Raw genomic sequence first — 24558 nt, 5'->3', positions numbered from 1 at the left:
CTCTCCCTCCTCCCACAGCCCCCCTGCCCCCACCCGCTACTTACCATCTTGGAGTCCAGCTGCAGCTCCCTGCTGCAGCCACCAGGGACTGCCCAAATCATGGAAGCTCTCCAAATCTTTTCTGAAGATTCGAGAGCTTTAAATCAATTTGGACCTTTAAATTGGTTCCCTGCTTCGATTCGGATATGGAGATTCGGCCACTGAATCAGGCTGAATCTCCTCCAAATTGAATCACCACCTGAAGCTTTGCACAGACCTAGTTCTTGGTGCAGAGAGAGGATTTTAAAGCCTATGCAGGTTCTAGTACAATGAGGCCCTGATAGCTGGTAATATAACTGGACAAATAAGAACAATCACACAAGATATGTCTTATTCTTTCTCTTTTCAGTTTGGTTTATTTCAATTTACTTCCTTTAATAACTTGAAAATTTGTAAGAGGTACACAAAGTAGCTGGACACTGGCTCATTTGCCTGAATGTACTGGAATGTCACAGTACCATTGTGAATGTATTTCACAATATTGTTTTCTAATTGTTTGGAGTACTGCTGAATAGTGCATATTAAAATGGAAATGTATTAATATATCATTATGTTATGATAATACTATTAATAGTAAGTAGGCTTTCTCTTGTTGGAAATGTGTAACGGATTTTTTTTTAGTTAGTGTTGCTATCCACTTCTGTAGTGCTGAAGACAGTATACTAATTGACTAAATCATGTTACCTGATTTATCACCAAAGATCCTGTTTTTTCCTGTTTAAAAGTCACAAATTCTCTGATAAAAAATTGCAACTTCTCTGGTTAAAAAAACCCCAAACCTGCAATTAAAATGAAACACAACTATATAGATATAGGTATCAATTGAACATGATGTTTTATTGATATATTTACAATTTGAAAGCAATTTGGGATCCTACCTCATTGCTCACCCACAGCCTGTCCTGGTGGGAGGTGGCAGCTGCTGTGGCAGAGTGGAGTGCAGAGCCCAGCTCCCTCTTCCCCATGGGCAGCACGTTCGGAGCAGACCCCATGGGGGGAGGGGGTGGGTGCAAGCTGCCTGCTGCAGCCTTGGGCTCCTCGCCCTGCTCCCCTTCCCCTGGGGCTTCCATGGCCCAGCAAGCAGGACCCAGTGAAGCAGGGCAGAGCGGTGCCGGGTGAGGAAGCTCGCTGCCACTGCTGCAAGCCCCATGCCACCATGGTGAGGCGATCCTTGCCCACCCAGCAACAGCAAGGGGCACAACTTCTTGCTACCTCCCCCACTGCTGCCGGGTGGGCAGGGGGCACCTCACCATGGCAGTGCAGGGCTTACAGCGGCAAGAAGCTTCCCTGCCTGGCCCTACTCTGCCCTGCTTCACTGGGTCCCACCCACTGGGCCATGGAGGCCTTGGGGCGGGGGCAGCAGGATGGGGAGTCTGAGCCTGCAGTGAGCAGCCCATCCCCACCCCACACACAAATCTGGGGGCTATATGCCCCCCATGCCCTCCTAGGAGTGTGCATAGTGGGGAGGGAGCCAGCCCCACCTCCCCTCACCCTCCAGATGAGTTGCTCATGGCTCCATCCCACTCCCCACTGGGGCCCTGTGGCTGTGCCCCAGGCCCCAAGCCCCATGCACCGCCCTAGCTGGGCAGCAGCTGCAGCCCCAACCCCAGCCCTGCCCAACTCCCTCCTTCCCTACAGGCATTATCTTCCTGGGTGAAAGGCTCAATATAAATGATTGAAATTTATTTATTAACATTTTATTTTTATCAATATTTAAAGCAATTTTTAAATTCAGTGCATGTTTGCCTGAAGAGTCCAACTGGTATTGTTTTTAAATCTGGTCATTTAGAAGATTAGTTATGATAAACATCATTCATTCTTACCTCCGAATACTGTCCTCTAAAACCTACAATGTGTGATGTTTTCTTTCTCAATTTATAAATAAATATATGCTGAGATGATGTGGATGTGTTATGCTGATTCTGCTTGGTGATATAGAAATGATGCTATTTCTTTACCTCTCACCAGGATTTCATCTATATAACAAGCTGCCTTCAGTTGTGCCTGAGAGCTGTTTATTGATATTTGTGGGACTCATCATGGGAGGAATCATCTATGGTTTAAATGATAAATCCCCACCAGTCATGGACAGTGATGTCTTTTTCCTTTATTTACTGCCACCGATTGTTCTTGATGCAGGATATTTCATGCCCAGCCGTCCCTTTTTTGAGAACATTGGGACTATCCTTTTGTATGCTGTAGTGGGAACAATAGTGAATGTGTTTGGAATTGGTTTCTCGCTGTATGGGATATGCCAAGTGAAAGCCTTTCGCTTGCAGGATATATCCTTGCTCCATAATCTTTTGTTTGGCAGTCTAATTGCCGCAGTGGACCCTGTAGCAGTATTGTCTGTATTTGAAGAGATACATGTCAATGAAAAGCTTCACATTTTGGTTTTTGGAGAATCTCTCCTAAATGATGCTGTTACAGTTGTAAGTATTATCTTTTATTTTGGGCAGAGAGTATGAGGAGGTCCGATGGATTGCATGCGAGTCTGGAATGTGGGAGGCTTAAGTCAATTCCCTGTTCTGTTAAGGATTTCCTGGGTAATTTTGGGCAAGTCAATTTGGCTTAGCTTCCCAAAAGTATTTAGACATCCAACTCCCATTAATTTCAATAGCATGTGATGATCTGAGCCTTACGACTGGATTCACAAGAACTAAGGTGTTTCAGTGCCTACCTTTTAGGTGTCTGGCCCTAGAGGGGACTCAGGAACCCTGACCTTAGCACCTAGACTTCCTATACAGTGCACAGGGAGAGTGAGGCATCTGGGAACAGGGTCGAAAACAAGTAGCTCACTCGTCATGGAGTTCCATTAAAACACTAAAGACTTCAACCTGAAGTCTCGGTGAGGGGGTTGTGTCTTCAAGTGCCACTGTCTCCAGGGCTTTTTACTCAGACCTCCAGCGAGGTGCCTTCTCTTGTTCTGGATCCACAGCTCAGAACCCTCTCCAGAAAATGTAGGTGCCTACAAGCTTTCCATACAGACTGGAGCAGGGCGTACTCTTTCAAAGCACAACCGGAGAAGGTGTGCTGCTACCTTTTGATGCAATGGCTTAGCACTTAGATCTGTTGCTGAGGCTTCGGGAGACATAAGGTCATTTCCCTGTTCTGCTGAGGGGATAACCCCTCAGAAAAATATCTGAATAATCACTCCATAAGCTAGCCTGGGTGGGGACATTCTCTGCTGTTTTTGTTGAGGCATTTTCTACTGCAGTGTTTCTCAACCTTTTAAGTAGCAAGTACCCCCTAACTTCTGAAAATGTTAATAAGTACCCCAACACTCAATTTTCCAGGAGATTTTATATTTACAGACTAACGTGTGCCATATGTTGGAAGAAGGGCTGTGTATATGAGGCTGTGATATGACAGACGTCTGATCTGGTGTGGGTAGGCACCTTTTACACCAGGGGTGCACAACTCAAGTATGTACCTCGGCTAGAGGTGATGTTGGCCAAAGCTAGGAGGGCTGAACCAAATTATTACTGGGGAATTTAAAGCACTGTGCAATGCATGGTGCACCAAATTTTTTTCCATAGTTTTGAGAGAAAAAGAGGGTGAGAGAAAGAAAAAGAGGGCAAGAGAGAGAGAGTGTTGGGGTACTCGCGTATCACCTGCCTGTGTCTCACGTACCCCCAGGGGTATGCATACCACAGGTTGAGAAACTATGTTCAACTACACAGAAAATAGTTTAAGGCCCACTGGGCCAGAAAGTGGTGTGATTCTGTAGCCTAGTGGCTGGAATAATCAGCCAGGAGAGAAGTACCCAGGGCTCAAATCACAACTCTGGGGATTGTATGACTTTGAGAAATAATACAAAGTTAACTACTTTGTTTAGAAATATGCAGTAGAAATATATTTATCACTCATGAAGCAGCAGTACAGACTGAACGCATGACTTGGCCACTTCCTTCACATCAGAGATATTTGCCTTCATTGTGTGTTTGGAATCAATTAAATACAGGCATTACACAGTACCGGCAAATTCTTACTGCCTGTTTTCTTTCATCTTCTAAGAAGTTTCTGGGGAGATTGAGAGAGAAAGAAAATCTCTAAGGAGATCCCTTTAAGAGCATCCCATTGCATCGCTCCATGAAGAATGTGGGGTTTATGTCATGGCCCTAGACCCTAGAAAAACCTTGTGGATCCTGAAGATTTTGCTGGGGGGAAAAGCAACCCATAACCAAAACTGTGTCTTTCCAGCTCCTCGGACACCTGGTAGGGCCTCCCACATCCACTGGAGCTGCGGAATTAGGGATGTCCCTTGGAGTTGAGGATTGGGGGGCAGGCAGGGAGTATTTGGTGTTCATCTTTTATTGGAAATCTCTGCAGAGCCAGAGGGGAAATGATGCATCTATGAGGCAAAACCCACTGGTAAAATGAACACTGTTTTGGTATAGCATTCTGGTAGATCAGCAGAAGTATCAAAAAATCTGATGTGACTGCAGCACTTGATTATGCACAGTTAATGCATTTTTTTCTCTTTCCATTTATTTTCTTCTAGGTGCTGTACAAGCTGCTTAGATCCTTCTGTGAAATGTCAACAATCAAAACTGTTGATGTTTTTGCGGGAATTGGGAAATTTTTTGTGGTTGCCATAGGAGGGGTATTGGTAGGCCTTATATTTGGGATGACTGCTGCTTTTACCACACGCTTTACCAAGAACATCCGTGTCATTGAGCCCCTCTTTGTCTTCCTGTACAGTTACCTATCTTATCTCACCGCAGAAATGTTTCATCTCTCTGGTATTGTGGCGTAAGTATGACTTTCAGTCATGCAGTTAATCCTCCTGGTTACATATGCAGAAAAGACTCAGTTATGATAAGAAGGGTTTCTATCAAGTATGCTTAGCCTGAGCTGTATGATGAGCATCTGTGTACTAAGGGAAACAAAAAATATAAAAGCCTTTGAAATAGTTCAGGGCTATAATCACATTCCATGCATTATACAATTGCACATCAATGGTGATATGTGTTCTTCAAATATGCTGAGACTGTGTCAGGATTTAAAAGACTGACAAGAGGTCTTAGCAGTGTACCATAGAACAGATGGCATCTGACTTTGACTTATTTGAAATCCTAAAGGATTTAAGTTGAAACAATGCGTTCCAGGGTGGAAAGAATGGGGTTAGCTTGTACGTTTTATAACTGGAAATCATACACAGTCCTGATTACTAGTGCTGGGCAGACTTCAAATGGCTCAATCAGGCGTCCAAATACTTGGGTGGTTATTTGAGCCTGGCTCCATGTCCTTAGTTTGGAAACCTCGTGAGATCAAACTTTCTGAGATTTCCAGTGCTTTGGAACATTGGCAGAACCAGAGCAGCCTTTCTAGCGCTGTTTTGTTACTTCCACTTCCACTCTGAGTCCCAGTCAAAACAGGGAGATGAAGAGGTACGCAAAATAGTTCATCTGCTTTGAACCCTAGAAAAGTTTGGGTGTGCTTTGAGATGAGGGCAAGATGTTCATCTGGGTTGATTTTATTCACAACGTTTTGCCCATCCTCACCAGTTTCTTTACTTAGGGCTATACTCTGCTGTTACTCTAGGAGGTTGGTGTAGGCAGACAGGGGAGAGAGATGAGCATGCAGTGAGCTGCATGTTGCTTCCTCTTTTCAAAAGACTAAACGTTCCTATTTTCTGTGTGCACTCCAGCATACGTGGTATGTGGCTGAGACCCAGCTCCCTCCCTGGCTAACAGCCCACTGAGGCTGTGTAGCACTTGACTACACAGTAAGCAGTCTCAGAGTACCCAGAGCACAGGGTATTAGGTATCCTGCTTAACTGCTGCTTAGATGATGTGGGTAAAGAAGCTCCCTATTTTGTCCTTCCTTAGCGTGTTCTGACCAAGATTTGGCTGCTTAGTGTTTTAGCGTATGTTATCTTGATCATAGAGATCAATTCATCTATTTATATTTGCGAACAGTAATTGTCCTAAAAACAGCATTCCCCAACAGTCATCCCACAAATGGCTCTGAGATTAACTATTTCCCCTCTACACTTAAATTAAGAGTTAACCATAACTCATCAGTGTGACGATGACTCTTTAATAGCTTTGACTCTAGGTAGACAGACGGGCACGTGCACACGCATGGATCTTGATTCTTTTTTGCATCATCAGGACAGATGCTTCTCATTCATACTGATGCCTCTGCCGCTGAGCTTAGAGGAATGACTGTAACTGTTACTCTATTGTTTGCTACTGTATGTGCTTCCTGTTGGACCATACATTGCTGCAATGGTGAAAGAGGAAAGAAAGGGAAAGCAAGGGCAATATTGGTAAATGATTTAGCAGTATGAGATGGTGAACCATTCGTTTCCCCAAGGGTTCATTTCTTGTTTGTTCTGCCTTTCCCATGCCAGTAGGCAATGAACTACATCCATCTAGCTTTGCTGCCTTTGTTTTTCAGAGGCACTTTCTTTTCTTTTGGTGTGCTTTGCCTGTATAAATTATGTGCCTTAACTTCAGACTATGCATGAACTATTGGTGCTTTTGTTGCTTTTCCTTGATTCCCATTTGGTGTCGAATTCCTGAGCGCCTAATGGCCATCAATGAGCTCCTAATGGATAGCCTTGCTATGCATATGTGAGGAGGTATTGAAGTCAGTGGGCATGACTACATGAGACATTTACTGTGCTGTTGACTAATTAGCTGTACAGTAAATTTCTTGGCATATATGTATTTACAAGTACGACCCTGCTGCAGGGTTTTTTTGTGCATGGCAGCACATGTTTAGGCACTGACCTTGCTGGCTGGGACATGAGGGTGCTTCAGTGTGGGGGCTGCCTGCTGGCTAGCACCCCTTTGTGCCCCAGCCAGCCTCTTTGCAACACATTGAGCCCAGTTGAGCAGCTCTGGGCTGTCAGGCTGACCCCCCGGGCCCGCTGCCAGCTGGAGCTGTTCCAACCTGGCTCAGTGTGCTGCGGTCTGGGTGCACATGTAAATACTGTACCTGGGAGGTTGCTGGGATCAATAAACTGTGGAGCAATAAACTGATTTTTATTTCCTAGAATGGCTGATACATAGCACTATTTCAGCATTATTGAAAACAACAATAAACTCCACAGTTTTTATTGCTGTGCACTAATGGCATATGTAGATACTCAGTGAGACTCCATGCACCTGTGATCAGTATGTGTAGTGCTCATTGTAGGATTAGGGCCCATGTTTGGAGGTCCCAGAAATCAGAACTGTGACTGACACTTGTGAATTTATCACAAGTTTCCTAATATATAAATCCTAGCTATCTGCTGCCTCTGCTTCTCTTAAGGAAATGGAGTCAGTTAACCCTGAGGAACACAGACATAAAGATAGTAAATATTTCCCTAATGACTATAAATTGATCCTAAATTACAGTGATTTCATAACTAACTGCAGTAATGATAATACTAGTGATCAGAAGAAAATTAAAAATTAAATACCCACATTACAGCTTAATACAGCAGTATCAAAATAGTTGATTTATTGTTAAACTAAGGCTATTCCATTGTATATGAATAGGCAACTCCTATACCCTGCTGATTTTTATTTCCTAGAATGGCAATATTTCAGCATTATTGAAAACAGCTATAGTCATGAGAATAGGTAAATTAAAACTCTATTTATAGTAGCATGAGGCTGAACAGTGAAATAAATACGCTGCATAAATCATTATGGAAGTTGAAGGCATTCAGTCTTAATGCTTCATCCTTCTAACAGTACCCATTATGGAATCCATTTCCTTTTCTTTTTAATAATGGATTGCTTCAGAAACAATACAGTTGCTTAGGCAGCTAATCCCTGGATCAGCAGTCCTGTACTGAATCAATCTGTTTTATTTATAAACAGTAGATACCATAAGAACCAGAGCCAGGCAATCTTTTTCTCTTTTTTAACTAATTTATTCACTGCAAAGCCCATTTTAGGTTGTTCCAACCTTATGTGGAATTCAATTTGAGTTGAATTCACCAAGCAGTACCGATTACAAACAATGTTTTGGGTTTGTGCTCATGTTGATTTCCTGGTGGTGCCCTTTTATCTAATAGTCCAGCAAACAGAACGTTTACTCACGATGCAGGGGAGACAGGTTGGACTCCTTCCTCTACTCGAAGGGATGTGAACACACGTCTTGCTTTCCAGAAGAGTGTCCTAGCCACCAGATGACAGTGCTATCTAGTTCCTCTCAGTCTCTCTTGTTAGAAGTGTAACATTTTATGTAAAATATTTAACTATTCTTAGAAGCAAGCAGTGCAACACAGGTGAGTGCTTTAGCAACCAAACTATGGAGTAATTTTCACCTCTCTCTCTCTGCCTCAGTAAATATTTAAGTATTTTTTATAAAGTGGAACATCAGCAGGAGAGAGAGAAGAAAACCAGCTTCAAATAGTAGAAGTGGTTAGGCCTGTGATTCTCAACGACGGTGCTATAGCTGGAGTGCTGTGACAGCAGGAGAAGGAGAAAAGTGAGATAAGCACAGGCTCCAGTAAGGAGGTAAGTGCAGGCTCTTCCCTTCTAGCTGCTCTTCTTCTCCCAACTCAGAAGCACAGGCTTTTCCCTGCTTCCCTGCCAGTTGCCCCTCCTCCTTCCTGGCTTCTCTTCATGCAGGTAAGCACTATAATAAATCAATTAGTTTTCGAAATGGTGTGCTGTTCAACTTTCAGAAGTTATGGAGGAGTGCCTCAAATCTAAAAAACCCCTGAAAACACCGGGTTAGTCTTTTGGCAGGTGAAATAAGTTTTTTATCTGAGTCTTCTTTATATTGACTGAGTGCTTTGACCACTGGGATGTTGAGTGAGAGGGAAAGACTATCACATCCCACATCATGGATTAGATTTTGGTGATTCTAACCTATTTTTCCTTTTGTAGCAAGCAACAGAAACTAAAACATTTCAAGGGGCAGTGACATATGTTTAGGCCCCCATTCTAACTCATGCCACTTTGCATAAAGCATCATGACTTAGGGTGCCCCCCTCCTTCCCCTCCCCGCCAACCCAACAGCCATCTACCTGTTGGGTCGGGGTGGGGAATAAACCTGCCTTCAGGCATACAGTAAGATGAGAAGCCACCTCTCTCCCCAGCCCTGACTCCCCGACCCGCTCTCCCCCACTCAGCTCCAGGGCTGTCAGCAGGGAGGGAGGAGGAGGAAGGAGGGGGAAGCCAGCAGCAGCAAGCTACTGGCTGGGGTACTGGGGGGAGCTGGGCTCAGCCCATGTGGTGAGGGGAGTCCAATCCACCCACCCCTTCAGCTCTGGCTGGGCAAAGCGGAAAGTGGAAAAGGAGCACAGCAGCATGAATTGGTGGCTTGCTTGGCCTGAGTTGGAGGGGGTGGGGGTGGATTGGAGCCCCCATGTCTCATGGGTGTCAACCCAGCTCTGAACTCATGAAAAATTAGCTCTAGAGAACACAAGTTCCTTAAGGCGCTCTAAAGCAGAGCATCTTCATCTGATACCTCATTTGAGGAGGGTTAATTTTTTGTGCCATGAGCCACTTTAAAAGCACACTGCAGCTGTGCGTGTTTGTCACAGCATGGTTGTAGAGCATGTTCAGGGGCCCAATAATGTGAAAAATGTAACTTTTTCTGTGCTTCTTGTGTGTAACTAGAGATTTATTTTGAGTCTTGGAATCTTTTTTCATGTTTTTCTTTGTAAAGAAAAGAAAAAAAACAAGAAAACTTTCAGGATGAAAGAAATAGAAATAAAATGTGTTCCTTTTTTATCTTTTTCAGTTTAGATAGCAAAAAAATCAGTTCTCACATTCATAAGAAAAATGTGAGACTTCAGAGTTAAATATACAATTTGCCAAGACTGCTTACAGTTCACTTGGGTTTTCTAAACCTTTTAAAACTTAATTTCAAAGTGATCATGTTTTCTGTCATTCTGTTATTTGTGATACTTCATTTCCTGATTTTTTTTTCTCAATACTAATAATATTTTACCTAATTTCAGCTGTATCCAAAGCATCTATATGGCTATTTTGTTTAACTTCATTGTTTTGCATAGTTCTGGCAATAAGGATTTGTGAATTAGTCCCTGCTGAGCCAGGACAGGAGGAAGAGATCAGCAGAAACTGGGACTTATTCTGTTCTCACTAGTAGTAAGGCAAAAAGAGTAAATGCACTGAAGTCAGTAGGTATCTTTTTGAGATAAGACAGGAGGCTGGTGAGAAGGGAATTGGGTTCATTGGTTTTATAGGGGTTACATAAAAATGGTCAGATTAGAGCTCTTAGTAGCAAACCTTGACTATTTCTGCTAGTGGAGGTTTTCATTTTGGTTATTAGAATCCTCTATTTGCTGTCTTTTCAGAGAGTGCTGTTTTGTTATGCATAGCATACATAGATCTTTGCATATAATCCCTATACTGGTAAATAGAAAAACCGACATTTTCCAAAAGAAGGGAAAGCCCATCTATTCCACGAACTTCTTTGCTCCCACTGAGCACTCAAAATTTGTGTCTTCAGAGACTTGTCCCTTGTCTACATGCAGAGTAGGCTAGGATATGAATTAACAGCATACCAGCTACCTGTGCATACTAAGTGCAAGGGAATTACTCCAGTTGCAGTATTGAGTAGACTATCTTATAGCATAACTAAGGTGGGGCAACTGGAGCAGTAGCCCCAGGTGCTGACTTGGAGGAAGATAAGAAATAGCAGCGGCCCCCACAGGTGTGCTATTGTACTGGCAGCATATTAGTAGCTAGAAGTTGCCACTGCCTCTGTGCCACTGCCTCGCAGCTGTCCCACGTGCCCAGCTGAGTTGTGATGCTTCTGACATTACTTCTCACATACTGTGCACTGAGTGCCTCACCTACTTTCAGACCTAGCTTTCTTTGTCCATGCTGAGAAGTTGATGCAAACCCTTAGTCATCTTCTGCCTTTCTACTTTAATCCCATTTTAACACCAATGCCCTCAGATGACTTAAGCTTGATTTACACTGATGTAATCTAGAAGAAAATTGGGTCTTCTGCTTAAGAAGGTGGTACCAAAGTAGCAGTGGAGACCAGAACTTGGAAACTTATGTTTGTCTTGCTTTCAGTAATTCAGCCTCTAATATAAAATGTTTCTGTTTAAGTAACATAAAAAATGCAGAGCTTTGACTCCTGGATTCTTGAATTGCTTTGACCTTCTGAGATTGCTAGGCTCAAATTATACTGATTTGAAAAACTGATGAATTAGGCTAACCACATGTATCCTGTAGCTTAAAGAACCAATTATCCATGAACAATTAAAGGGCAAAAGTTTTAATTGGAGCATCACACTTCTAAAGTGACCTTGAATATGCGATAGACGAGGAAGTAAAATGTTACAGCTGTAGTGACTCTCTAATTTCCTCCAAAGTGCAGCAGCACTGTTGAAGGCCATTTCTGCATTAGTTGTATAGCCTTATGCACGCTCATTAACATTTATTTGATTTCAGTTGATCTTTTTAAAGCCTTTCAGTTTATTTCAGGGGCTGGATTATTAGTGGAGCCCAGAAAATCCAGCTCAGGATGGGGATAGTATTGTAAAATGTGGTATATTTAATCACACATGTGTTTCCCCACTCTTGGGCTGGCTTTGCACTTGGTCAGTCTCTGACAGTTGGAAGGTGGTTTTACTGCTGGGTACCAGTGTTGCCTGAAGCCTGAGATAGTGGCCAGGGATCAATTAGATTTAAAGGAGCCCTACTGCTGTCTGATGGCATGATGAGTGTAAGATGGGAATGGTGTAGGAGCTGCTGCTTCAGCCGTATGTCTTCTGAGGATTCTTGCACACTGCGGTGGCCTCCTTGTGGCCACATATGATGGCATTAGTACCAGGAGGCAGAACATGGACTTCCCAGAGCATTATAGCATGGTGCAAATCTGCCCACATCTTCTCCTGAGTTTTCCTCCTGACAAGCTGTTTCTCAGCCTAAGTCCTGCTCTGAATGAGTGAAAACAGTTGAAGGGAAGTAAAAAGACATCATAGAATGACAAACATTTGAAATATTAAAAACAACCAAGAAAAAGAAAATAAAGATGCCAAGTTCAATGCAAAAAGTTGCGTTAAAAGAATGTTACCAAGATGTGAAGCCAAGCACTCAAAGGGTAGTAATGGCTGCATGTGCATATGGTGCTAGATTTTTCTCAATTACATAGCTGTAAGAATTTTGTAACATGGAAAAACAGCAGATATTTTCCTTACCTCATTCTGAGCAGCTGTTGAAACCTTTTTTTCTGACATTTACTAAACAATTTCAGCTGGAGGTAGATATGCACAACAGAAACTTTCAGTCAAATAGTTTAAATTTGGCAGTTTTGAAGAACCTGTTTTCATTTCTTTAAATTAAAAGTGTTGGTCAACCTTAATTACAGATATTACTACTGGTGGAATAAGCACCCTCCAGAGGTGGTGCAATCACCTACCCTGGAAATCTTCAAGAGGAGACTGGACAGTCACCTTGCTGCGGTCACCTGACCCAAGTTATCTTTCCTGCTTGGTGCAGGGGACTGGACCCAATGACCTTCCGAGTTCCCTTCTGGCCTTACAATTTATTAATCTACTTGGCTATAATAATGGATTATCCTGTCATGTGTTTATTTATTGAGGTCTAGATTCAGATATTCAGAACAGCACCTTACTGTAGAAATAATCATAAACATGATTTTAATGGTGTAACTTGGAATAATTGATTTCTTCATGAAACTAAATCTATCAGATATAACCCTAAAAGAATCCCTTAATTTTGCCTAGTCATCATATTTCTTAAAACAACTTGTGTACTTTAGATAGAAAACAGCCACATCTTCTTGCATACAACATGCACCTGACTCTTCCCTCCTGCCCCCTTCCCCCACAAAAAAAATCAATCAGCTGCTGGAACTGGAGCATGCATTATATACAAGGGTTGTTGGTTGTAGCCATGTTGGTCTCAGGACATAGGCAGATAAGGTTCTTTAGGTAGCTGTGATACTTTTTATTAGACCAATTAAATAGTTGGAAAAGCTGGTCTTTGCAAGCTTTCGGGTAAAAAACACCCTTCTTCAGGCACAGGGAGGGTTTGTTGTTTCTTTGTGTTCTCTCCTGGGTAGAATGGAAGTCAGTATGCAAAATGTTGTTCTTTGAAAAAGCAAAGGCCTTATGAGACAGTAAGTGAGGGGTGAGGGGCAGGGAAAGGGGGGAATGTGGCTGTTAAAATGCAGACAGGTTACCTGGGGTTATCAGATTGCCATAAAGCCAATGTCTATATTTAGTCTATGATTTTTTGTATCCAAAAAAATAAAGTGAAGTTGTAGGGTCGTCTATGAAAGGTGTTTTGTAACTTCCCTTTTAGGATTAGAGCTGAGAGCTTGGAGAGAGAGTGGTTGTCTTGTGAGAAGTATGCACCCACAGGTAATTGGCTCTGGAGAAACCAAACAATAACTGCATACCAGAATGAACACACACTGAAAATCTATCAAAGATGAAAATACCCAATTACCTGTAGTACACACTTCTCACAAGACAACTACTCTCTCTCCAATCTCTCAGTTCTAATCCTCAAAGGGAATTTACAAAACACCTTTCGTAGATGATCCTATGAACTTCACATCATAAATCTATTTAATACAAAAAATCAGGGATTAAATATAGACATTGGCTTTATGGCACATTATAACCTGCCTGTCATCTGATAACCCCAGGTAACCTGTCTGCATTTTACCAGCTACATTTCTCCAGCTTCCCCACCCCCTACCTTTCTCTCATCTGTTGTTTCATAGGGCCTCTGATCCCCCCGCCATGTATTTGCATTTTCACAGACCAGCATTTTGCATATTGACTTCCATTCTATCTAGGACAGGACACAAAGAAACAACAAACTCTCCCTGCGCCTAAAGAAGGGTGTTTGTATCCCAAAGCCACATTATATACAAGGAAATACAATAGGACCATTTCTGCTACTTATGAAACAAAAGGAAAATTAAAGTCTGTACAGGATCTATAGGGACCAGAACAAGGACTGAACTCAGCTCCCTAGATCACTGGTTATCGCTTTTTTGGACTTAGGATACCTCTCATTAGACTCAAGGCACCCCTTAGAAAATGGCAGATCTTAGTTTTCACTCTTTTTTTTTAATAGAGAAAAATGAGAGAACAATTTTTCTGTTGCAAAGAACTCAGAAAGACCACAGATCAGACTGTTTTTAACATTATGAATTCTTATTTGAAATCTCTGGGCTTATCTTGTAAATCATGTTTGCCCACCTAACAGTGCTAACATGGAGTGGCAGCCTGTGGCACTCTTGAAAGGATCTTAAGGTACCCTAGTTGAGAATCACTGTTTGCGAATAGTAGATACTGCTACTCAGGTACTTACTACAAGGAAAGTTCTTTTTTTCTTTATTCTGCCTTTCAAAAACAAGGTGTGTGTGTGTTATTCCAGGGCATATTGTATGCAAGAAAATATGGTTATTTGTTCCATTTTGTTTTCTCAGAATTATTGCCTGTGCCATGGGCATGAAACGTTATGTGGAAGCCAACATCTCTCTGAAGTCTCACACTACAGTCAAATACTTCATGAAGATGTGGAGCAGTGTTAGTGATACCCTTATCTTCATCTTTCTTGGGGTCTCTACCATTGGAGACAACCATGAGTGGAACTGGACATATATTTGCTTCACTGTTGTTTTCTGCCTGCTTTGGCGAGCACTAGGTATGGTGAAAAAACAGGTTTTTAGTTTTTTTTGAAAGTTAACTTTATGACCCCAGACTTTATTATGTATCTCATCTAAGGGCAGGCTTGGAAGTGACACCAACATTGAAATACCAATTGTCTGACATTCAGAACTTAACCTTTATTTCTAACTGCTGGTTATTTTAACAATTCCCTCTGCATTCCTATCTTATTTCCAGCTTGCCTTATTACTTTCTTGTGTTTCTAGTACTTGATCTTAAGCTTATGTTTTTTGGGGGACTGAGCATCTTGAGTTTGAATTCTATTAACTTTTCTTAATGTTTTTGCATGTTTCTAAGTATAGATTGTTATAGATAAGTGCTTTATGAGTGGCTTGCATTTCTGAGCATCCAAATACTCTACAGCCATAGTTTTCAACCTTTTTTTCATTTTCAGGCCCCTAAAAATTTCAAATGGAGGTTCAGACCTCTTTGGAAATTTTGAATGGAGGTGTGAACTCCTTTGAATTGTAAGTGTGGGTATTCACATAATTTTGATTGATCATAGTCAACTTTTGCAGACCCCTTAGGCATAGTCTGTGGATCCCCTGGGGTCTGTAGACCACAGGTTGAAAACTGCTGCTGTAGAATACATTCAGTACCAAATTCTGTCCTAACTGAAGCAAATAAGAAGGTTAGTTGCACATGTATTGTTGCCCTCAACTAGGAAGTTGTGGACTAAATATTTTGTATAAATGATTCCTTCTGCTTATTTGAGCTAGTGGAGCTGGAAAAGTAGAGGCTTTTTATGTTGTAGTGGAATTCCTCGTGTTCAGTCGCACAATCAGCCCAGTGCCTCTATATACAGCAGTTGATGTGAGATTGAAGTATTTGATTACAGCAATATAGATGCCTTCTGCTCTGCATGGGTGCAACAGGAAGAGATGGAATAAGAAGCTACTACTAGGTAAAGGGAGATGGGGTTCCAATAGCACAGGGACTGTTCCCTTCAGACTCCCATGAAGTCTCCAAAGATGGTTGGAAGATGTGGCATAGGGTTCCATCCATCTCTACACCTTCCAGCAGAGTTGGTCTGATGTCCTGCAGGAGTAAGTGCACCTCATAAAAAGGTGTCAGAATTATTGGGTAGGATTTGCCTGCCATTCTGCTTCCCTGACACGGGCAAGTACTACTGAGCTGTGTCTGCAGGTGAGCTCAAAGGTAGGAAATCAATCTGATGTGCTTTCCTGACCTGATCTGAATGTCTACATAGAATATTAGTGAGTAAATAGGTGCTGGCTAGCAGCATTGATATAAAAATGGCCAGACATCAGTGCAAAAGCAAGGGGCCTGCCAATGGATACCCTGAATTAATCATCTCTTTGCCTCTTTGGAAAGAAACACCCCACACATGGAAAAGTTAGAATGATCTTGTGAGCTGGTGTCTGTGGTGGTGTTTTTGTGCTGGGTACACTGGTACCCAAAAGCAGAGGCACGAGGAAAAATTGTGAGAAGCCAGTCACATCATAATGCTTTTGGTTATCATGTTGAAGAGCATAAGTAACTAATTTTGAGCTACTGTTACATCAACACTCTTTTCAAAGATCTTTTGAAAGAACTAATATACACAGCCTGCAGCATAGGGGGACAAAGTCCTGGATCAAGACCTCAGCAACTGTAAACTCTCCTGTAGGCACAGCTGTGAAATGTTAATGGGAAAGTGATATCCTAAAAACAAAGCAGAACTGGAAATGTGACTCACTTGGGAGCTGGGGATCAAAATGGTCAAGTTGGTGACCACTGAATAACTACCAGCTGCTGAATGAGACTCGTGATGCTGATCTGGAAGCCCAACAAATGTTCCCCTCCCCATATCTTATATTTTTAAAGTAGTGGGCTAGAACTCTCCTTTTCTCAACAACAATTGAATAATCCCGCCCATACTTTCTAAAGCTTTCTTCCCTGCCATAAAGGTATGCCACCTTTACTGCAGCCCCAGAGGGCTTGTCCCCATGAGTGGGAACATGCATTTCACCAGGGACCAACAGCAGCAGCTCTATATGGGCTGCTGCTACTTGTTCCTGGTGAATGCCTGTGCATGCGTGCCAGCACCTGGACAGTCTTGCATGAGATCCTGGGGGCCTCCAAGAGCTGTAGCCATGGTGATCCAGCAGCAGGGAGCCTGGCCAGTACCTGGAACATGGCTCCAGCTGGCCAGGCTCTGGTTTTGGGCAGTGCATGCTGCTGCCATTTGTGCTGCCCTGCTTTTTTTAGGTGTGAGCTTTTTTTTTAACAGCGGGATCTCCTAGTGTCAAACCCCTCCCAGTGCTGCAAATTAGCAATGTGGGGAATGCCTACATGTGTGGCATGTGCAGTATGCGGCACCTCATACTGCATGTACGTGCTTGCCTGGACACACCCAGGGATTGGAAATAGCCTTAAATGTGTTGTAGAATTATATCAATTGAAACAAACCATCCTTGTGCTCTGCCTTAGAGTTCCATTGGACAGAATGCTTTTTATTGCAGAGATTTTTGCTTCCTGATGTGGCCATATTGGTTAATACTGATCTGATTGCAGATATGTGGCCGGGCAGCTTGGAGAGGAGCACCTCACTGGTAAAACTGTTATGAGGGAAGGAGCAGGGGGAGGGAAAGGGTGTGGGGAGGGCAGATCGAGGCCCCTGCAGTGATGGAGGAATTGAGTTGGCACTGAGGCAGGGGTAGGTGCTGCCCCGCTGGTGTTGGGCACAGGCCACAGCTGTGAGTAGCTCCTCTGGGGGCCATGGGGAGTGGGGGGCAGTTCCTGCTGCTACGTGCACCCTGGGAAGGTATGGGGTTGTGTGCCCCCTGGATTTGCACATGGGGTGAGGGCAGGCTGCCACTGTGGGCTGGGGCTGGAGCTGCACTGGGTTTTTCCCAGTGTGGGGATGAACCTGGCTGTGCTTGGGGCAGGTGGCGGCAGCACTGAGAGGGAGACATGGGGGGGGCTGCAGCCACCCCAGAATTTGCTGTAGCCCAACTCCCAGCATCACCATTGCCTGCCCTGTGGTCAGCCTGGCCCAACCTCCTCACTCCCCACCAGGAAGAGCCCGGTCCAACCTCCCCACCCCCCACCAGGAAGAGCCAGCCCACAGCTGCAGCCTGCCCTTGCCCCATGTGCAGATCCAGGGGCACATGGCCCCCATGCCTCCTGGGGTGTGCATAGCAGTGTGATACACCCCCTCCTCCCTGCATCCCCTGAACAAGCTGCTCGTGGCTCCATCCCACACCCTGCCCTGCCTCAGCTGTGCAGCACCTGCCTGTGCCCCAGCCTTAGCCTCAGTCCTATTCACTCCCTCACTGCAGGGGCCTCAATCTGCCCCCCTTCCCAACAGACTTACCAAATGGATGCTGCTCTCTACACTGCCAGGCTGCGCTCCTGGCTGCCTGCATGCTGTGCTGTGGCTGTGTGCATGCACATGGCATTTACTGGCAACATTATTGGCCACATCAACCAAAAAAAGCTGATTGCTGATACTGTCAATTTTCCTTATATTGGTTCTGATCCAATGTGGGACCGATGTATTGACACATCTCTACAAGATACATGCACAGTATAACCATCTACAGTAACTCTGGGTTGCTGTAACTGAGCATAGTTCTTTAAGATGCTTCACTTTTACTGGGACCCCTGGTACTTACTCATTTACTGGTGTGATGGGATTTGGTCCCTGATTCCAACAACTGCACCTCCTGCCATGCCACGTGTATGGCAGGATGCACAATTTTGAGATTGGGGATCAGATCCCAGTCATGCCATTGCTACTTGCCAGTGCTACTGACAAGCTGAAGGCTGGGTGCCTGCATTCTGGTATGAATTGGTGTGGTCCCAGGGCTGAAAGTGTTAATCAGCTGGGTCCACACTGGAGCCAATCTGAAACTCAGGAAAACATGATCAGAGCAGGAAAGTAACGTTTTACATCCATACTGCACACTTACATTGCACAGATTGACAATGACCATTGGTCTCAGCCTAGGAACTAAACCAGATCTGGTGCAGTCCTAGGGCTGGGGCCTGTAATCAGCTGATTGTGGGTCCCAGCAGTGAGGCCAGTCCCAGAGTCCTGTGTGCCAAGAAAACAGAAAACTTCATGTGCAGCTGAGCTGCATGCATGGTTTTTTAATATCTGGTGTGCTGAGGCCCTAGGATATCTGGGAGATATTCCCTGATACCAGGGTGTGCTGCTGGGAGCTGTGGGGCAAGACAGTGTGGGGTTGCAGGGAGTCCCACAGTTCCCCATGACCTGGTACAGCTGATGAGCTCCCCTTGATTGGGCACCCTGAAAGCAGCAGTGTGGAGCTCTAGGCAGGGCTGTCCCATATGGCTGTCATCCTGCTGGCATATGGCATCCTAAGCGACATTAGGTTGAACAGTGGGGACCCTGCCACACATCCAATTTAAGGCGCGATGGAGACTAGCCACAAAAATATTATACATTTGTGGAATAATTTTGTGGCTCATTTTCTATTTTTTCATGCCATTAATTGCCTGAATATGTGGATGGGCTACTATTTAAAACATGAGTAACAGGTTTAATTGTGTGTTAAGTGTAGTGCCTGCCAGTGTTATTAAGCAGTCTCCCCAGCCTGAAGCTCCAAAAGTGGAAAGGTAAATTTAAAGCCATTGTATGGAAGCTTACACTGTTGCTCCTTATATGTTGCTTTTTTTCTAGATTCTGAGAGGACTTTTGCTTCTGTGTTTGTCAGTCAGGCATTTTTCACAACTACTTCTTGTTGTGCAAAGAGCCCACCCAGACAGCAGCAGTAGTGGCTGATAATCAGACAGGTTAATCTTTCCTGCCTGTTCCCTGGGACAGACAGCACAGGGTGCCACAAGTAAGGGTCGGGGGGTGGAGCAGTGAATGAGATCTGGGTGTTGGGGAGGGTGGGGGTGCAGTGGACCTGATCTGAGCTATGGGGGGAGGGAAGGAGGCGAGGGAGTGGAGGGGTGGATGGAGTGTTTAAGCTAGTGTAACATGAGCCAGGTAACACAGATAAGAGATGTGCCTGTCCTGGAGTATGGTGTAACTTTGAACTATCTAATGAGTGCTTAAAACCAGTTTCCAATGTTAATGTGTGAACAATCCAGGGGTTAAGAGCTCCAGAAGCCACCCAAAATTACTGTGTAACAAAGCCCTTAGAGAAACAATCCAGCCTTTCCATATAGATATGTGACAGCTACAAATCAGCTGTGTTAGGGCAAGGTTAGCTATTTTAACAAGCAGAATCCCAGTATGGCAGAATCATTCGGGGAGGGCATGAAGCCCCTGGTAGCTGTGTGATTCCTGCCTGCCTTAGCCTGTATTACAGCCCTCCCTTCATTGCTTGTTCTTACTTGAGGTTGAATAAGGGAGGCTGCCCACAGGGCTTAGAGTGAGCCTTCATCCACTTCCAGTACCACTGGGCCTCTCCTGGATTCCCAAATGCTTTGATTTGACCCTTAAGCTCAATTGACTCTCTCAGCTGTCCTGTGCCCCTGCAGGGTCCCTGTAGCTTTGAGGGCTACATACATATCTGTGCCCGTCCAGGGCACCTTCAGGGCTCAATGTGCAGCTCCATTTCCTCCCCTACACCACGTCCTGAGCCTTGGGGGTGTTCTCTCTCTTTGATGTTAACTATTTGTACACTTGGCCTCTTTGGGCCCTCAGATCCCCTGGTCTCTCATGCAGTCTCCCTCTGGGCTCTCAGAGCCCTGGTCCCACATGCAGCCCCTCCTCCGGGCTCTTGGACCCTCTCGTCTGGTTTAGCCAGACTGTGGAACCTCTGGCTTAGCTCAGCCCTTCCCTGGGCACATATGGACTCTCTGGTCCAGGTCTCAGCCTTTTCCTGGGGCCCAGTCCCAGTCTTGAGGGCTCCTGGGTTACTAGTTCTCTAAACAGGTCTTGAGCCTGTCATTGCAGGGCTCAAGGTTAAATTACCCAGATAACTTAAATAAACATGAAGCATCTCAGGCCTCCAGCAGGCACCTCAAACCCTCTAGGTGCATTTTTATAAATGTAAGTGCCGCAGTGCTGGGTGCTTTGAAAAGTGCTCAGTGCTGCAGTTGTATAAGTAGTGAGATGTGTGTCAGCGCGCAGAAAATAGTGGTGGTCCGCTTTTGATCTAAAACACTTAGAAGGTGTTTTAGTTCAAAAGTGTGCAGCTACCATTTTCTCTGTGCTGATGTGCATTTCGCCACTTACACAGCTGCAAGTGATGCAAGCTCTGCTACACAAGGACTAGATTGCCTTTCCGCTTGCTAGTCAAATTTGAGGAGACCAGCATCAAGATCTTAAAGAGAATGGACAGATATGCATGGAGACCCTTTACCAAAATACTTGGGGTTGAAAATAGTCATTAGTCCTGAAAAAAATCTCTGCCTTAGACCTTGGCTGGCTTTTACACATCACAAGGCAAAAAACAGACATCAAGAAAGAAGGTTCAACTGCCAAGTAAGTCTCAGCCATATATTTGGTGTCATAAATATTTGGGAAAATGAGTAACTTGCACCAATTCGCTATTCACAGAGCCTAGTTCTCTACTGATATGCATAGTTGTCTAGTCACTGGCAGGCTGTGCAAAGTGAGTGCAGGGTGGGTGTAAAATGTTACTTTCCTGGTCTGATCTTGTTTTACATGAGTGCACAAGTGCAAAAGACTCCACAAGGTACATGGCGGTGGTGAACTGCACCCTGGGACACCTGCAAATAACATTATAATCCACCGGTGTCAGAATAGTGTATTTTCTTTTGTAGGGATTTTTAAAAATAAATAATTCTTAAGTGAATACTGACAAACAGTGCATTTTTTACCAAGAAATTTGATACCTAGTATTTGGCAAAGTTACTTCATAACATTTCTGTTTACAAATGAATATGTCAGTCAGTTTGACTCAGCTCAGCTTTGAGAAGCACTTCAAGGAAATTGTTTAAATAGTTTGTACCAGGATGAACAAGACATAGTACTATGTGCTTTATTGGCTATTAGCACTGTCTAGATTTGCTTTTAATGACTGAGTTCCATAAATGCACTGGGAAGCACACTTATTGGTCAACGATCTATACCCTCAAGTGTTTTATTATGATTACACTGGTTTCCTTCATCTAAAATATATAAGTGAAGTGAAGAAAAGGGTTTTCAATTATTTTTGACTGCTAGTTTGAAAGTAGCTCAGTGCAGAGGAGGAAGAGGCAGGCAATGGGAGGAAAAATTATAAAAATACCTAACAAAATCCTTTGAAGCTCTAGAAACAGACATTGATGTTCAGATTCTCTTTTTATATATCATGCACTATAAAGGGCTTATTATTATCGATAAAAGAGCAAGGAAGAAATGACATCAAAATCAGTCTTGTCAGAAGAATGTGAAATTCCCATTGCCTTTAATAGGAGCTCTGCCCCCATCCAGCCAGGGCTGAAATCATTCAACATTTTTTTGGTTCCCAATGGGACCTCACTTGTCTCCAGTACTAATTATATTAAGTAAGTAATCTTTGATGCAGACATTATGGAGTGATGTAGGAGTTGTCAGTGATTTGTACAGCTGAAGCTTAAGGGATATTACCCCTGGCTCTTAAGCACCTCTTGGGAGCAAATATAGATGAGCAGGAAGGCTGAACTCTTATATCTGTTCCAATTATGATGGGGACATATCTAGAAATAATATTTGCAGATGCCTTTTCTGCTCTGCTACTGTGGCATTTTGCTCTGAGGCATAACTGAGCAGTTCTGGGTTGGGGGCAGTGGCTGCACTAGGACAGCAGCTGCTGCCAGGCTATGAGGAGTGGCAGTGGCTGGGTGACCAGTACAGTAGATGCTATTTCCGTGGAAAAATAAGTGCCTGGATCTAGTGCTTTTGTTGCCCCCCACCCTCCCTGCCCCCGGTCTCCCTCTAAAGGCATGCTGATTTTTGCTTTTATATTTGAAGGGCCTGTGATGAGCACAGACCCCACTTTAGCACCAGCAGACCAGCGTAGCCTACCTACAGGTAAAGTCATAACTGAAGCAGGGCTGGTGACTGAGAGTCCATTGAAGAGCCCAGAGTTACTTTAGGGAATTCTGTGCAGCAAATTAGAGACAGAGGGTTAGATTCAATAAATGGCTTGAGTGCCTAAAAGATGCCTCATCTATGGCTTGGAATCCAGAATGTAGATTCCTGCATTCACCATCAGAGGACTTTAATGCACAGTAACCTATTTTACTGAGCATTAAAGCATCATGTAAAAAACTTTGTACTTACAGTAATGAGAAGTAAAATAGGCTACTGCACATTAAGCATCACTTCAAGAGTGTGTGCTTTTGGTACCGTGCATTAGAGTAGCCTAATGAGCATTTATTTAGTACCTCACATCGGAGGTACTAAATTTAATGTGCATTAGGAAAAGCACATTAATGTACATGTAGACCTGCCTGTAGAATCATAGAGAATCATAGAAAGTAGGGCTGTGCGAAGCTTCAGGTGCTAATTCAACTCGGAGATTTGGCCCGATTTGGTAGCCAAATCTCCAAATCCGAATTGAATCGGGACCAATAAAAAGGTCTGAATTGATTTGAAGCTCTCCTCAAAAGTCATGTGCCCTAGCCTTCTTACCATTTTTGTTGGCCTCTGCTGCACTCTCTCCAACTTGTCCACATCCTTTCTGTAGTTGGGGGCCCAAACCTGGACATAGTACTCCAGATATGGCCTCACCAGTGCAGAATAGAGGCGAATAATTACTAGGACTGTGCGAAATTTCTCCAGGTGTTTTGTTCTGAAGTTGTTTCAATGTGTTTTGAGCTCAAAACAATGAAATAGATATGAAACAAAAGGCTTCGAAACGGCTTCAAAGCAAAACAAGGACACTTGAAACGTTTTGAAAATTTCAAAACGTTTTGAGTTTCAAAGCAGGGCTTACTTGTCTTCAGCACTGGTTCCAGGTGGAAGAGGCAGGCTCCTCTCATCTGACACACAGATCTGGGGGTTCACTCCCCCGGGAGGAATCTGGCACAGCCCAGCAGCCCTCCTGGGGGTGCGAGCCCCTGGATCTGCAACCCAGATGAGAGGAGGCTGCCTCTGCTACCTGGGACAGATGGCAGCAGCAATCTTCTCCAGTGCTGGGCTCAGCCTGCACCCAGGACTGGTCCCAAGTGGCAGACATCCTCCTTTCATCCAGGGTGCAGATCTGGGGGTTCGCACCCCCAGGAGAGCTGCCAGGCTGTGCTGGACTCCTCCTGGGGGTGCAAGCCCCAGATTTGTGCACTGGATGAGAGGAGGCTGCCACTGTCACCTGGGATAGCAGCAATTTTCTCCGGTGTTGGGTGGGGGCTGCACCCAGCATTGGTTCCAGGCAGCAGTGGCAGCCTCCTGTTATCCAGCACACAGTTCTGGGGACCCCCATCCCCAGGAGGAGTCCATCACAGCCCCGCAGCCCTCCTGGGGGTGCGGTCTCCTGGATCTGTGCAATGGATGAAAGGAGGCTGCCACTGTCAGCAAGTGGCAGGAGTTATGTTTTGAACAGTTTGAGGTGCAGTTTCTGAGAAACCTCTGCATCTATCTCCTTGAAACTTGACAGGCTTCATGCCATCTCTGCAATTTTCACTGAAATCAGGCAAGAAATTATAAAGTTTTAGGCATTTTCACGATTCCACATTATAGCCTATGGGTGAGACATCAAAATGTGTTGAAACAGAGAAATAATTTTGATGAAACAAAGTGGGACAATGCTTCAAAATGAAATGAAACAAAACACTGTCCCTTCAAAATGGGGAAATGGATGTTGAAATGAAAGGACGGTGTTTCACACAGCCCTAATAATTACTTCCCTTGATCTGTTGGCAGTGCTCCTATTAATGCAGCCCGGTATGCTGTCAGCCTTCTTGGCAAAAGGGCAGACTGTTGGCTCATATCTAACTTATTGTCCACTGTAACCCCCAGG

The 24558-nt window shown here is 44.1% G+C and overlaps 1 protein-coding gene across 1 annotated transcript in view; it reads left to right on the top strand.

Moving 5' to 3' along the window:
* Positions 1 to 24558, top strand: part of LOC109310852 (sodium/hydrogen exchanger 2-like) — a 61590-nt gene that overhangs the window by 1465 nt on the left and 35567 nt on the right. The window contains exons 2-4 of the mRNA XM_019536183.1: positions 2008 to 2471; positions 4544 to 4794; positions 14449 to 14666. Coding sequence (XP_019391728.1) covers positions 2008 to 2471; positions 4544 to 4794; positions 14449 to 14666 — 933 coding nt within the window. The remainder of the gene's footprint in view (positions 1 to 2007; positions 2472 to 4543; positions 4795 to 14448; positions 14667 to 24558) is intronic.

This window comes from Crocodylus porosus, unplaced genomic scaffold (assembly GCF_001723895.1).
Source record: "Crocodylus porosus isolate Cpor-Errol unplaced genomic scaffold, CroPor_comp1, whole genome shotgun sequence".
NCBI classification, from domain to species: Eukaryota; Metazoa; Chordata; order Crocodylia; family Crocodylidae; genus Crocodylus; species Crocodylus porosus.
The sequence above is the reverse complement of the archived record's forward strand: the minus strand, read 5'-3'. Positions and strand labels throughout refer to the sequence as shown.